This window comes from Talpa europaea, assembly GCF_964194135.1.
Source record: "Talpa europaea genome assembly, chromosome: 9".
NCBI classification, from domain to species: Eukaryota; Metazoa; Chordata; class Mammalia; order Eulipotyphla; family Talpidae; genus Talpa; species Talpa europaea.
The window spans coordinates 32,418,172-32,434,673 of NC_140076.1; the positions used below are offsets into that span (position 1 = coordinate 32,418,172).

The 16,502-nt window shown below is 41.4% G+C and overlaps 1 protein-coding gene across 1 annotated transcript in view; it reads right to left on the bottom strand.

Moving 5' to 3' along the window:
• RAB3B (RAB3B, member RAS oncogene family) overlaps positions 1–16,502 on the bottom strand; it is a gene marked incomplete at both ends in the record, with an annotated part of 39,994 nt that overhangs the window by 12,411 nt on the left and 11,081 nt on the right. The window contains one exon of the mRNA XM_084243916.1: positions 729–847. Within this exon, the coding sequence (XP_084100042.1) occupies positions 729–847 (119 nt within the window). The remainder of the gene's footprint in view (positions 1–728; positions 848–16,502) is intronic.

Consider the following 16,502-nt stretch of genomic DNA (forward strand, 5'->3'; position numbering starts at 1 on the left):
CTCCCTTCTGCCTATGACTATATTCCAGGAAGAAATGTGCAAGTTGCTCAGAGCTGTATCTCTAGGGAGCTATACTGATTTCCACTATCTACTGAATCTTTATAAACTTGCACTAGATATGCTGTAGGACCCCCAGTATTGCCGGGGGTAAACTTTATAGGGAAGTAGAATGTGGATTCACTCACCACCATGGCCAGAATGATCTTTCTAAAACTTCAATTTGAATCTATTGGTCCCTTATTCATGTCATCACTATGGGAAAAACCCAAATTCCTTACCCCAGCACATAAAATCCTGCAGGAGTTCTGCTCTTCCTATTTCGTACCTACCTTCTTGCCTTTGCACATCTAGCTGTACTGTTTTTCTGGAATAGTCTTATCCACTTGTCCCTATGGCTAACTCCTGTTCATTTCAAAATGCAGCATGTGTTGGCAATTCCAGGAGACCTTGCCTGACTCCCCCAGCTGGGTTAGAGTCCTCTGTTGGGCTCCCCCAGGTCTGGTATATCTCTTCATCACTGCACCTGTCACATGAGACTTTCTTTGCCACTCACTGATCTTTCTTCTTTCCTCTGTGGACTCCTTGAGAATAGGACTCATGTCTGATTAATTCAGATTTCCTATGCACACAACACAAGGCCTACCACACATTAGGCTTTCATGAACAGTTTGATGAATGAATGAGTGAGTGAGTGAGTGAGTGAGTGAGTGAGTGAGTGAGTCTCATACCAGTCTTGGACAGCATTGAAGGACTCCTCATTGGTGATGTCATACATCAGAATGAAGCCCATGGCCCCACGATAATAGGCTGTGGTGATGGTCCGGTACCGTTCCTGCCCAGCGGTGTCCTAAGTGGAAAGAGGAAAGAGTTAGCCATCTAGAAAATCTACTTTTGTTCCTAAAAAGCCCCCAAGACAACTTACTAGTAATCCAAGGTATATTTAAAGAGAACCTGTTGTATGTTTTTTTTTTATTAACTAGAGTAAAATGTTATTTTTCTCCTACCCTGAACCCCATGTGTGTCCCTAACTAGAATAATATGGTTTTCAAAACTGCATGGAAATTAATGAGAAAATAATTAAAATCCCAAAAGAAAATGGGCAAGAGGAATGACCACAAAAGGAATATAATTGGATAATTACTATGTAAAAAGGGTTTAGCTTTTTTTCAATTTTAATTCCCATTACAGATGAAGATAGACTGAGATGTGCAACCTCACACCTTGCTCCGGGAAAAGACTTAATTCAGTGTTTCTGGAAATCAATTTGAAAGGATCACGAACATTAAAATAGTTGTACCCTTTGACCCAAAATTTTTCCTTCCAAAATTTTTTCCTGCAAAAATCAAATACTTATGCACGAAAATATTTGTTAGCACTTTACTTAGTTAAAAAGTACCATCAATGAATGTATATGATCAACAATAAGAAAATGCTTAAAATACAAGAATTTTTCATGTCAGAATACTGAAAGTACGTGTGAGATAACATTGGTTTCTATAACTATAGATGCAGAGAAAGAAACTGGAAAGAAACACATGAAAAGCCTAGTGTGTGAAACAAGAATTGCCAAGATTTTTTTTTCTTCATATTTTTTTCACTTATTTATCTACAATCAGCATGTATTAATCTTACATAAGAAGAATCTTACATAAGCGACCCTTTTATATTGGTGATCTAGATACCCAGGCAGGATTTCTGAGCAATGTTACTGCCAACAAGTCTCACCTCTTCTCACTCTACCTGCAATATATTTTTTCTCTGTGAGAATTCCTAGTCCCCCATCTCTGTCTGGAGCCTGGCCCTGTGCCCAGTTCTTTGACAGAAGAGTCCTGTTACCCAATTGATGCCCAGTTAATTGGAAATCCTTGTATGGAATTAATAAATGGGCTTATACATGTAATCAGTTTCATCTCTATACTCCCAGTGCCAAGCACAGGGCTATGCACATAGTAGGGCTTCAATCATCACTTGCTAAGCAAAGAGGTCATATGAAATTAAGAGCATGTTCTCCAGAATTGGCTTTCTAAACTTCTTATTCCAGAGTTAGAATCCCTAGTGCACAACTTATTATGTGATTATAGTGGGCAACCTCTTAACTGGCTTCCAATGGTTGCTATCTTCTGGTATTCATATTCTTGTGCAATCCCTAATTTACCTTTTTAGGTCTTAGGTTTTTTTTTATCTATAAAATGGGAATAACTCAAATAGCTATATCATAAAGTTAGTGTGAAGCTTAAGAAAGTTATTGTCTCTAAAATGCTCGCAACAATCTGTGGTATATAGTACATGCCATACAGGCATCAGTTATTATGTTTGCTTGCACCCAAGAGTAGGGCTAGTTTCCCCAGGGTCTGCCCGGATGGAAAGGATAAATCTCATGCCCTGTGTCACTTCCCGCTCATTTAACCCTGCTCAGGGCTGCTCCAGTCAGAGCCTCCATGTGATCCTTCTCTCAGAGAGTAGCAAATGATGTGACAGAAAGGGATTGGCCAAGCATTGAGTTGAGCAGGTCTTGCTCTGATTCCCAACTCCACCACTCATCACTTGTGTGATTTTGGACAGTTTGATTTGTTCAGCTCAGTTTCTTCATGTCTGGAATGGAAATAATAATGCCTGTTTTATAGGGGGTTTATAATTAAATAAGATGTTTTAAAATGTCTGACTCATAACAAGTACTCAAATATAGGACCATTAATCATCTTCTTTATTATTTAACTTTTCCAAACCTTATTTTCCTCATCAGTAAAGTGTTTGTATGAGCATTAGAGATAATATGTGAGTAGTCTGGCAGAGTGTCAGGTACATAGTAGGTGTTCAATAATGTTCAGAATAGCTAGCTGTTGCTTATTGTTCATCTTGCTATTTGTTATTTCACTTAAAAAAAAAGATCAGAGACAACAACCTAGTTCTCACTCTCCTGTGCTCAATCAAAAGTAGCCTAGATAATCATTCTTGAACTTCCCTCTCTCTATCTTTTATTTTTAAAAATCACTTTGATGAACATTGATTCCTCTCCTACTGATGAGAGTCAAAAATAAAACCAAAAGGAGACAGGAAGGAGAAAGAAAGAGGCATGACTCACTGGCTACTTGAAGAAGACCATGTCATCAAGAGCAATCAATTCACTTCTACAAAACAGACATTCATTAAGCTCTTCATATGGGCAGAACATTATACCAGAGGGTGGACACCAGAGTGAGCAAGCCAACGGCCTGGCCTCCAGCAACCTGATTCATGTGGAAGACAAACACAGGATCATGGAGGAAAGTCAGCTGACCATCTATTTTGATAAGTGCTTTATATATGGGGTCTCATTTATTACCTGTAGGAACAAAATTAAACTACTAATTGAGCATTGTTATGCTAAACATTTTTTCTATTTTATTTTATTAAATTTTCAAGAGTCTTGAAATACTATTATCTAATTTACCAATGAGGAAAAGTTAAGTAACTAGCCTAATATCTTGCAACCAGTTTATGAGATTGAGATTCAAATCCAGGTCTGTCTGATTCCAAAACCTGTGCTCTTCCAGGATTCTCTTATTTCATGTTATTCCCTTATTTCATGTTATTTCTCTTAATTGTTACATCAACCTGAAGCAGATCAAGTTCAGTCCACATTTTATGTAGGAATTAACTGAGAGTTACAATGTTTGCATAAATTATTAGAGTCAAGCTATATGGAGGCTTCAAATTCTGTTTTTTGATCAAAGTTTTTGCATTTTCAACAAAGCCTAAAACCTACCCAGACTTTGTACTGTAGAATACACACCCCCTCCCCGCACCCTGCCCCTAAGACAGGACCCAACCCACTCTGTAGTTTCCTAGACAGGAAGTCCTCCAATCCTATATAAGCCTTCCTGGTACCTACAATCCCCCCTCCACCAGAGGGTAAGACTGAAATCACCCACAAAATTTAAAATGAAATCACATATGTCTGGAATATATGTGCTTAACCAGTATTTTTTCTCTGACTTCCACTAATTCATTGATCCAACACAAACCCTCAGTTTCTTTCTGGGATTACCTCGTGTTCACCCACACATTCTCCAAATTTCTGTTCATTCTATTCTTTCTGTCACATGATCTCTCCCATTTCCTCCACTTGTCTTAACTAACAGATTGGTGAGTTCTAAAGTTAAAAAGAAACCTTAGAAGTTATTCAAACCACCCTCCTCACGCCTACGAATTCTTTGCATAGCGTTCTTGTATTGAGTATTTGTAACATGGATACTAACCATCTAAAAGGCAGCTAATTCACTGAATCAGCTAGTTCTGATTATTAGAGTATTTCTTCCATCTGTTGAGCTGAAATCTGCATGTGGTAATTTCTATCCATTTATTTAATTCTAGTCTCTGGAGACACAAAGAATAAATCAAATTTTTCAATTACATGGCAGCCCTCCAAATATTTAAATCTTATATTTGTTTACCTCTTAAGATATACAATTTTTTTTTCTCATTGTCTTAGTTAACTCTGATAGAATCCTGTGAAAGAAGAAGTTTGAGGAGGTGAAAGATAATGAATGATGATAAGGGGCTTAAATAAACCCAGATCTAGTGGTTCCAAGTGCCCAGCCCTGTTTTCACAAGGTAACAACTATGCTGTTTTAAATCACCTGTCACAGAGACCTTGACAATTAGCAGAATGTTCAGAATTGTGACAGGAAGTTAAAACTATCACAGAAAAAACAACTGAAGGAGATTTTTAGTACTCTGGAGAGTATTACTGCTGTCTTCAAATATCTAAAGTACCTAAAGTGCTTTCTTTCTTTTCCTTTCTTTTTTTTCAAATTTTAACTGGGCACGGATTCTGTGCCAAGTATTGGCTGGATCCTGAGGACCTGCTTAAAGTCTACTTCATCTGTTTACCATAGAAGATAAACGTGGATTGGATGGGGATTCAGAAGCAGGAGAACCCCATTCCCATAAAATCTTCAGTGCCTTTCCTTGACACAACACTCTTGCTTTGGAGCTCAGCTCAACAGAGAAGCTGTCCTTGACAGCTGGCAAAGTCAAATGTTCCAATTACATGCTCTCCTGGCACCATGTGCTTCTCCTTTGTAGCATTCATCCCCACTGTAATTTTGTATTTATTTGTATAATCATTTGATTAAGGTCTGTCTCCCAGGCCAAACTGCAAGTGCCACAAGAACAGGATGTCTGGTTTTGCTTACTGTTGTGTCTTTGGTGCCTGGCATAGTTCTGGCACAAGGGGTAGGGAGTTTCCAATAAATCCTTGTTGAAAGGATGGATTCATTGGGTGTCTGCAACATTATCAGCAGAGCACACTGAATGTCAGAGGGGTCTTTCTAAAATCCAAATTCCATCATCTCCTTCTTGGTCCTTCTTGCCTGGCTTCCCATAGCTTACACGATGGAGTCTAAGTTTCCCAAAGAACCCGTAGGGTCTACGTGTTCCAGCTCAGGCTTCCCTTACAGTTCTTCCCCTTCATTCCTCCATTGAACCAACGAGTTCCAATTTTGCTATTACTTATGGCTTCCCAAACACATTGTTCCTTCATACCCCTGGACCTTAGGCTGATATGATTTTCGCCTGGCATGCCCTTCTTTTTTTATAATTTGTAATATTATTCAAAAGTCACATCCTCTCTGAAGCTTTCCCTGACTTCCTTCTCCCCTCACAGAGCAATTTCCTTCTCTATCACTTGGTATTTCATCATTGCACACATCACATTTATTGTAGTTTCTGGTTTTCTTCTCTACCTCCTCTTTTAGACTATAAGCATCTTGAGACCCAGCCTTATATTGATAATCCCCAGACCTTCAGCCTTCACACCTGGCACATAGTAGGCACTTAATAAGAATGCAGATTAATAAAATTCAAAATGTGTTGAGTAGGAAACACTCATTTAGAACCTCAGGATTAGAGAAGTGTCATTGAGATTTGATAAACCACCTTATTTCTGATCCCTTTCCAATGTTATAAACAAAGCAGGAGGCCTAGGCCAATACCATAACTAGTAAGAGCTTATTGCTGGCACCTTCGTCCCAGCATCCTGCCTGTTGCATATCCCCTCCCATAGTGAGGCTCCTTTCTCCCTCTTCAATTCATTCCCTCCAGCTAGGTTGGGAGATGGGGGATAAAGCATACACGGAGGCAGGTAATGAGAGCTTCCGGGCTGGCTCTCCCCACGCCCTTCCAATCCACAGCTGCAAGGCTTCAATCCCTTTGTATTTTACAGCAGCTGGGATCTAGGCAGTGTGCCTCATGGGAATGGGGGAAACCAAAGGGAGAGAGCTTTCAGGTCGGTTCAGTGGAGTCTGGGATAAGCAAAGAACCCAAGAATGAAGATAGTGATCTTTTGGGCCTGACTTGGTAGTGCACCCATCTGTTCTCAGCAGTGTAGACCACACTATACAGCACCCTACCATTTACAAACATTTTTCTTTTTTTGCATCATCTCATTAGATCCAAATAATGATAGTAATGCAGACCTTTTACTGAGAAGAAATCAATTTTAGAGCCCATCCAGCCTGACTCCTTTATTTTGCAGGGAGAGAAACGAGACCCAGAGAGGTAAAGTGAGTTTCCCAAGGTCATATAGCAACTGACTTTTTGGTTAGCATGGAACTCAAATCCAAATATTCTGACTCTACATTTAGAACATCATGTATTATTGTCCATGTTGATTTACAGATGAAAAAATTAGTGTCCAAGGGCACAGATAGTAACTGGCAGGTCCTTGAGGACAGAAGACAAGAAAGGAGTCACTAGAATCCAGGTCTTGGGATCATAGAGTACTACCCTGTCTGCAGTGTCTTCTCCAGCTGATAAGGCCTCAATAGCACTCAACACAGATCAGGGCACATAGAGATATTTTTAAGATACCTGCCACATGAACCATCATCCACAACACCCCAGTGCTTTGGCATGAACAAATTTAGCATCAGAGTTGCCAACCCATTTCCTTTTTACTCCTTGTGCTTCCAAATTGACATCAGCACCATTCACAGCCTTCTGAGTAGTCTCTCTGGAGAAATTGCTTAATTTGCCACCTGCAGTACCCTTTATGTGACTCACCCAACTCCCCATTAAGACAGGAAGAGGTAGGGGAAGAAATGAGGTGGGAGAGGGTGAAGCTTGGAGCAAGATTATACTTAATATATCCCTAGGTCATGGCAAGTAAAAGGAAATGAGACTCAGATCTTGTACTGAGAAATTGCTGGTGACAAAAATAGGACCCTTGCAGACAATTCGCAGAAAACAAGTAATAAATAAATAGGTAGATGATTGCTCAATAAGTAATCAGAGAAATGCAATTTGAAGTGATGAGGTACCACTTTTTATCTATTGAATTAGCTAAAATTAAACCAAGATAATATTTGATGATAATATTTTCACTATTGAAAAATCTGCCTAAAGGAAATAATCTGAAATTGAGAAGTTTTACATACAAGGATGATAAATGCAGGGCCTCCTTAGTGGCGCAGGAGGTTAAGCCTCAGCACTATGAAGCTATGGGCAGCCGTTGCAGCACAAGTTTGATCCCTGTCCGCCAGAAAGCTAACCCACATGGCGTAGCAGACCTCCCCTGTCTCACTTGAGGCTTCCCTCCCCAGTGTATCTCAGTAGATCTGCCTGTTCTGTTCCCCACTCTGTCTCTGGTGAATCCTCTCACCCCCACACATACACACCTCTGGCCTACACCCCAGTTCTCATATGCATAAATAAATAAATCTTTATAACAAAAAAAGGATGATCACTACAACATAATTCATAATTGAAATAATGAAGAAAATTGAAAATAATGGAGAACTAGCAAGCTTTGAGAGACCAGAGGTGGTACCTCATTATTTTACCACTGTTTAGAGTGTCCAACACATATTAAGAGCAAAAACTACTGATGAATGAATCAATCAATCAATGTGGATAGTACATCCTCATTCTACCTATGAAGTACAATGAAGTCATTAAAGACATTCCTTAAGATTTTCTAACAATGTTAGCTATACCTTATGTTATAAGGTTACATTTTTTAAAAGGATAGAACACTGAATATACTATATGACCTTAACTGTTAAAAATTCATAGCAAAGAGGCAGCAGCCGTTCTACCTGCCTATGCCTATGCAGGTGTCTCTTCACCAACCTCCTCCCTTTGCAGGGCAGCACTGCCTCCTGCCCACCTGTGACCAGGCCAGTGCTTTTCTTCACTGACCTCCTCCCTTTGAGAAGCAGCAGAGGCAGCTCTCTTCCCAAGGCTGCCTGCCTGTGACGATGCAGGTCTCTCTTTTAACTAACCTGGCCCTTTCAGCAGCAGTTCTTTTAGTTCTTTCTGCCTGCTTGTGTCTATACAGTGTCCTTAACTCTTCTCTCCCTTTATATAATAAACCCACCCCTTTGGATATTAAAAAAAAAAAATCATAGGAAAAAAACCAACCAAATTTCTATACTATTTTCTTGTTTATGCTTAGATGTAATGTCAAAGTATTTTTTTAAAGATTTATTTTTTTTATTTAAATATTTTATTTTATATAATTCTTACATTTTTTTCATCTTTGCACAATGTATGCATTTTCATTTTGGTTATATTCCCCATACAATTGCCTCCCCTGCCCCATAATGTGTCTCTGATTTATAGTTGCTTGTTGATTTTGATTTTTACTTTGTATTGATTAGTCTTTTTCCTGGTCTCTTATTTAGGTTTTCTAAATTTCTGCTATGAGTGAGGCCATCCGGTATTTTTCTTTTTCTTTCTGACTTATTTCGCTGAGCATGATCCCTTCTAGCTCCATCCATGTTGCTGCAAAAAAAAAAAAAAAAAAAAAAAAAACCTCTAACTGTACGAAATAAAGTTTCAGGCTGCTTGGTTAGCATGATTCTAAAAAAAAGATTTATTTATGCATACAAGAGCTGGGGTACAGACCAGAGATGTGGGGGGTGAGAGGATTCACCAAAGACAGAGCGGGGAACAGAACAGGCAGACTGACTGAAATACACTGCTGAGGGGAGAAGCAGGCGAATCAGGAGAGGTCTGCTGTGCCATGTGGGTTGCTCCCTGGCCGGCCGGGGATCAAACTCATACTGCAGAGGCTGCAGATTGCTTCATAGTGTGGTGCTTAACCCCTTGCGCCACCAGGGAGGCCAATTTCAAAGTATTTTTAATGCATATATATTACTTTTATAATCAAGAAAAACTAAAATCATAGCAAGTGCTGGAAATTGCCATTATTAATAGTCCAGGAAGAAGGAAATTCAGGAAAAACGTGGAGAACAAACCCTCGAGGCCTGGGTATTATAATTGGTATAGATGGATGATAGGGCTCAACTACTATTGAACCCCCCTACTTCAAGGTATGTCTGAAATTTTCCATCATAAACAGCTAAAAAGAAAATGAGAAAAGTAAGATCTGAAACAGAGTGGCATCTGGGAAGAGGACAAGCAGTTTCATTTTCACTGGAGTCTAGATGTAAATGAGATTGTAAATGTTCATTTCAGCACATTTTAGCAGCTCTGAAAGAAGGCTTGTGTTACAATTGATAGCATTTTAGGTTCTCTGAAACACAGTACTTACAATCCTAGATGGGGGAAGAGACAGAAAGAGAGCCTGGAGCTAGAGCATGGAGGTCTCCAATGCCAGCCAGGAACTTGGACTTCATCCTGAAGAGAACAGGGAGCCCCTGAGGATTTAATAGGGCCCAACACAGGCCTTATCATTTGAGGACATTATAAGGGTGTGCTAAATGGTGAGGCCACTCAGGGTGGGGACATTTTCATGTCATCTCATTCCCAATTCTCTCTAGCTCTGCAGGGTACAACCAATGGGTTGTTTGATAAAGTTCTTTCTCCCTCCAGTTCCCTTATTTCACATCCATTTTCCTATAAGTAAAAAACATTACTCCAGAACCTGAACCAGCACCTTAACTAAATTCTAATATTGCTTTCCAAAACCCGAAACTTCAGTTTGGAGTTTAGCCCAGGGGCCTACTTAGGAACATATTTCTAAACAGAGAAAAAGTAGTTAACATAGGACAGGTAAGAGATTACATTGCCCTCCCGGGACTTCTAGGACTTGACTAGAAAAATAGTCCATCATCTCCATCTTGCCCTGAACTGTGCTTTCCCTTTGGTTTCATGGCTGCTTTCTTTCAGGAGTTGGCCCGAATCACCATAGCAGACAAGTCTTCAGAGGATCATTTGCATACAGGTGCCAGAGTGTTCTAAAAATAGGAAAAACATGCAGCGCCACAAAACGAATGCCTTGCAATTTATTTACAAGGGAAGGGAGACAATCATCTGAAGAGGGAGGGGAGCCTGTCAGAACTGCTGGACCGGTGCAGGTTGGGAGTCAGGATGCACTAGCTTGCCTTGGGGATTTATGAATACCCCACTCTAGGCCTTGGGTTTTCCATCTTTTAAATAGGCGTACTTGACTAGATGATTTTCAGAGTCCCTTTTAGCTCTAAGGAGCCAAGAAAAATAGTAATAATAACAATAACAATTAGTAACATGAATTGAGTATTTACTGTCAGGTGCTGTCACAAGTGTTTTCCAAGCATCATTTCACCAACCCCACAATCAGTTTTTTTTGAGGCAGGCTAGATACTGAAGCCAAAGAGCTTAAGTAATTACCCAAGTTAGCAAATATTGAAACTAGGAATTTAACCCCTATGTTATATTGCCTTCTAGATGCCAACAGGGTGTTCCCTTCTAGATGTAACAGAGTGGTCCCCAGGGAAAGGGGAGGTTTGGTTCCCTGCCCCACCCAAGGAAGGGTGGAACTGAGTAGGGAGAAGCTGGAGAGGAACTGGGGAAGGAAGGAAGCAGGAGAAAGAGTCAGAAGGAGACCTGGAGGAGGCACATGGAGTGGAGAAACATGTGAAGAAGCTGTACTTGCCTCTTGGTCTTGGACTGGTTGAAACGGATGTGGGTGAAAGACCTGTGGGAGTCAACAATGGCAGCTTTTATCTTGATTTTGATTTTGCTCTTTTCCTTTAAGATTTGTCTGGACCCTTCTGCCCCTTTTCTATGGGTCCCTACCAGGAAGTGCCTTAGACTTGTGGCAGGCTTTCAGACCTCAATAGCCCTGCTTTGGACCAATCCTGTTTGGCTAGGCATTTACCCACGAGGGGATGGGTAACCTAAGGTGCTTGATTTAGAAACTATATTCTTTGTCTTTTCTTTGTTGCACACTAATCATATTAAAGTTCCTTACCATTAAAAGTCTTATGCACTAGAGTATATTTATCTTGATGTGGTGGATGGCAGAACCTATTCAGAGCAGGCAGGTTTGGGGTGAAGTACCCCTCCCTGCCCTGTAATACTAGGACATTAAGTTTTTATCTGATTTTCTAACCCAACAATTTTACTACCTTCAGCTCATGCCACTCCTCTCCATTCTGTCTCAGAGGTTTTATCACCCTGGACTACTCCCTAGGTGCCAAACATTGTGCTCCTGGAGGTTTCTGTGCTTTGCTCAGGCTGTTCCCTCTGCCAGCTGCACCAGAAGCTACTTACATTTCAGAATTCAGTTCAATGTTTCCTCCTTTATGATTCACTTTTTTCCCAATACCCATAGACAGAAGTAAGTAATGAATGTTTGCCACTATCGAGACTTAACAGTGTGCCAGACACTGCTAATTCTTATAACAACTTTATAGCAAGATCCATTTTCATACCCATTTTACAGATGAAGTTACTGAGACTCTGATGTTAAATAGCTGATAAATATCTGAATCAGTCTGATCTGAATCAGATCTGAGGCAGTCTGAACTCACAGCATTCCAAATCCCTATTCTTCCCTCTCTCTAAAGGAACACCATAGGAGTTGCCAAGCTATCTCCTCCTTTAGAATATTAACTTTTGTTTTGTTTCTTTTTTATGATTGGATGAACAGCTGGGAAGTAATTTGGAGCAGCACACCTGGGGAGAAAAATCAGGTTAGAGTCAGAACCCAAGTGCAAAAAAAAAAAGATGAAGTCACTCTGACTAATCTTTTGCTGCCACTTTAAACTTCTTTGGGAAGAAGACCAAAAATATATTTTTAAAAATTCTACACTTTGGCACCCACTTCTGTTCCCACCTCAGGGGTGGAATCACCTCCTCCAAAAATTCTCTTAAAATTTTCATTCTCATCACCCCCTTAATTCTGTCATTAAATTAAACACCATCAGTATAGAATATGGATTTGGGGGTCAAGTACACCTGAGCTCAAATTCCAGCTCTGTCACTTCCTGGCATGTGGCCTTGAATCATTTATGTGACATTCTGCTCCAGATTTGTTAGCTGCAGGATGGGATTGATAATAATATCCTTTTCTTGATATTGTTGGGAGGGTAAAATGAGATGTGTTGTGACAGTGCTTGGGCAGCTGTAAAGCTCTGAGGAAATATTAGTCATGATCATTCAATTTACAGTTTGGCAGCAATAATCTGCTATTCTTCCCCTGGGGCCACACCCAAGACAGGCCTCAGATTCCCAGAAAGCTGGAGGTAAAGGAAAGCTCTAGGAGGGAGGAGCCCCAGAAAACCAGGCTGGTAAGGCTTGAGCAAACTTCCGCAGGAAGGAAATTAAAAGACTAATTATGCCTCTGCTGGTGGTAAATTTCCAGGCCAGCCTTTGGGCTCTATCAGTTGACACAGCAACACACCAGTGGGGGAGGACAGTATCCTGAGAGGACAATTTCTCTCCTTACAAGATGGCACTTCCTGGGAGTCAGAACTCGATGTCATAAGAGTCCCTGCTAATTGTCTCTATTCACCCTTTCTCTTCTTACTCCCTTATCTCTTCCTCCTCAAATTCTCACTGAGGAAACTGAAAGGGTTCTGCCAGTTTATGAGATTATAGGTTCAGCCTGGTGCCCTATTTAAAATGGTCCCTGCAGAGGAGGGAGGAACTGGGATGGCTCCAACACAGCACTTAATTGTTGCTCACGCAGGGTTATAGGTTTATAGGCAGAAATAATGTGGTCCAGTGGGAAGAGCCCACGCGTGGGAAAAGCCTGGGTTCAAGTCTCACTTAGCCCATTTACCAGCAGTGCGACCACTGGCAAATTACAAACTCTGTACCTCTCTGGCCTGCATCCTCATGTGTATAATGGGAATGGCAAGACCTCCTCTTAGGATCAAATCACATATCAGAGGATCCAATGGACTGGGGTCCACGTGACTCTGACAGGAAGGCAGGTAAGAAAGCCAGGTGCCCATCCTACTGAGTGGCTAACATGAAAGGAGCCTCAGAGCTTCTGACACTGATGGGCAGAACTGTTCAGAGGGGGCCACTAGGGGAGGCAAAACTCAATCTGGATCAGAAAGAAGGGCCAGACATTCAAGCCCATCTTGACTTCGAGAGGTATAAAGCCACAGCCTAAGCATACACTTTTGTTCTGCCAACCTTTACTGAATGCTTACTCTCTGCGAGGCTCTGTGCTGGACAGTGTAACTGTAAACATGAATCAGACTGGGCCCCTGCTCTCAAGGAGCTTGCAGTCTGGGGAGAAGACAGACAAGATCCAGACATTTGCAATACAGCTGGGAAGTATGGGAAGTAAAGAGGGGGCCCTTAACCCAGGCTGGGGAAGAGGTAGGTCAGGAAAAGTTACCCCAAGCTGATTATACATGAATTTAGTATTTAAAGTCAAATGGAAGTTTGCCGATAGAAAATGGGGAGGAGGGGTAATCCTTAGGGAGAAGGGAAAGAAAAAACAAAAAAGTGCATTCTAACTCTTATAGCCAAGAGGAGCAGTAAATGTAATGTGGTTTCCTGGGTGTGATCTTGGAAGAGAAAAGCAACATTAAGTAAAAAACTAAGAAAATCTGAATAAGTCATAAACTTGGTTAGTAATAATGTGTCCATAGTAATAATGTGTCCATAATAATGTGGTAATAATGTACCACATTAAAGTAAGACGGTAAGAAAAGAGAAATAGGTGTGGGGTAAGTGGGACACTCTGTATTATCTTTGCCATTTTTCTGTAAATCTTAAATTGTTCTGAAAAGTAAAGTGTTTTTTTTTTTTTTTAAGTGTATCCTGGTTGGAATGGAGGTTTGGAGAACACGTGGGGGTAGAACGGACTGATTGAAGTGGTAGGGACCTAAGACAGAAGTGGGAGGTAAGGAAGGGCTGGGAATGCCAAGCAAAGGGGTATGCCGGGATGATGGACAGACTCGCTGGGAGTGAGCAGTGAGGAAACAGTGACCAGAGCGCATGAAGGAAGCGAGACTGAGGGCAGGGAGATCCATTCAGGCTGCCTTTCTAGTCTAAGGGGAAGATGATGGGAATTTGAGGTAGAAAAAGGGCAGAAGGGAGAGCCAGGCTCACAGCTGGCCCTTGGTAAATGTTTGTGGAATATCACTGAGGAGAGGATGCATTCAAAGAGAACTTTGGGAAATTGAATTGATAGTGCTAATGAACAACTGGACAAGTAGAACTAGAGCTGAGAGGAATAGAGGGAGGAACCTGGATTTTGAGCTGGGGGCAGTGGATGCGATGGGGGCTGTGGGTGAAGGCTTAAGAAAGGGAGCATAAACATCACCATGGAGTTGACCTCCCATCTATCTCCCCTCTCCTCCACTGCACCCCTGGACCTGAGCTCAGAGCCTCTACGTCATTGGCACACAGTCTCATTAGCACACAGTCGACAGACTTCACAAAGGAAGGTGAAAAGCATAGAAGTGCAGAGAGGATAAGAGTTTCCAGCTGTCACCTGGCAACAGAAGGTGTGGGGCAATGGCATTGGGTAATGGCATGGGGGACAGGGAACTCTTTAGAAGGAATTATAAAGCCTGAGTTGAATGACCTCCCCTACTCCCACCCTGCCTTTAGCAACACATCAGACAAACTGGGAGAATCTCCCAGTGCAACTAAGCTTCAGGGGTTGTGCACTACTGCTCTCTCTATACACTAAAAATGGGGTAAAATGTCCACGGGTCATAATTGCTCTGCTAATGAAATCCACCCTATGAACGCCGTGGCTCACAGTAACCAAGGTCAGTCACAAATGTACAGTATAATAGAACCCAAGAACTTTCCTGATTCCACTATTCACTGTGTGATTTTGGACAAGTGCACTGAACTAATATGCTACAGGCACCCTGGTAGGTCCTTTGCTTATATTGTCTTATTGAATCTTTACTGCACAACTAAGACCCATTACTATTATCCTATTTTTTCACAGCTGAGGAAACTGAGGTTCAGAGACATCCTCACTGGTCATACTGCATTCACTCTATTTCTACCACAGCTGAGCTAGCAGGCCCCCACCCCTCAGCTTTCCTATACTGGAAACTGCAGCACCTCCACAGAGACCACTGCATTAAGTGCCCTTAATTACATACCTATATGTTAGTGTTGCACAACCCTGGAGGTTCTTCATGTTGGGTCAAGAGAAGAGGGCTGGTATACATGGAAAGGAGCTAGAAAGCTAACAGGAGATAGTTTGCAAGAGATAACCCATCCCCTTCAGAGAGAGTTTGCTTGGAGGCTCCAAATTTCAGTGGTGACATTGACTCTCAACTACCTGTGAGGTCCCTGTTTTGTCACAAGGCAGTGGGAAGAGAGGGGAGGCAGTTAGGTGTGAAAAGAACACAGGCTAATTTTGAATCCCAGCAATGCCATATCCTAGGCTCTGTAAGATTTGATCAAGTTTCTTAACTTCTGAGCTTTTGTTTTCTCATCTGTTTTGTGCATGTGTTGTGATGATAATTAAAAAAAAAAAGCATATAAAGCACCTACACAATATAGTTGTTGCCCAATAAATTACAACTCTTAACAAAGTTTTTTCCATCTACAAAGCTCTTTCTAAGCATCAAATCCTTAGCTATATGAAGCTCTAACAAGTAAGGGAGGAGCAGAGAGCACAGCACATATACCAGGCTCAAAGTCACGGACCTCTCTTCAAGTTGGGACTCTCATTAGGTGAGTAAATGAACTCGATTAAGCTCCCTTACTCCTCTGGACCTCAAGTTACTTACCTGTAAGGTCGTGATAATAACAGCCCTAGCTTACAGGGTAGTTGTGAGGATAACATGAGTTGATAAAAGCACTAAGCACAGCGCTGGCTATTAGCCAGTGTTATTGTCAACCCCAACATGTGCAGTGGCAGGTATTAGTAGCCACATTTTATAGGTGAGCAGACTTTACATAAATGGTGGTTGTTGTTCACTGCCACAAAAATTACTAGTGAAACTGGGAGGGATGTTAGATATTCAGAGTAAGATGGCAGCTCTGCCAATCTCTGGGCTTCTATAAGCAGGGATCAAGGAGAAGCAAGATGCTCACCCCTCTACTCATGCCCCCCCAACCACGATGGTTATTATATTGTTTTATTACACCTTTCACCCCTCTATTCTTGTCAGTCATGGCAAGAAGCCCAAGTCCCTCAGGCCATCCCTGATCACTGGACTCTGCTTCCCTTCCAGCTCCGTCGATCATCTTTTCTCACACTATCTCTTCCACTCCCCACTGAAACCTTTCCATAAGCCTTCTGAAACTCACAGTTGATCATTAGAAACACCTCTTTTTCTTCAACCTCATCTCTG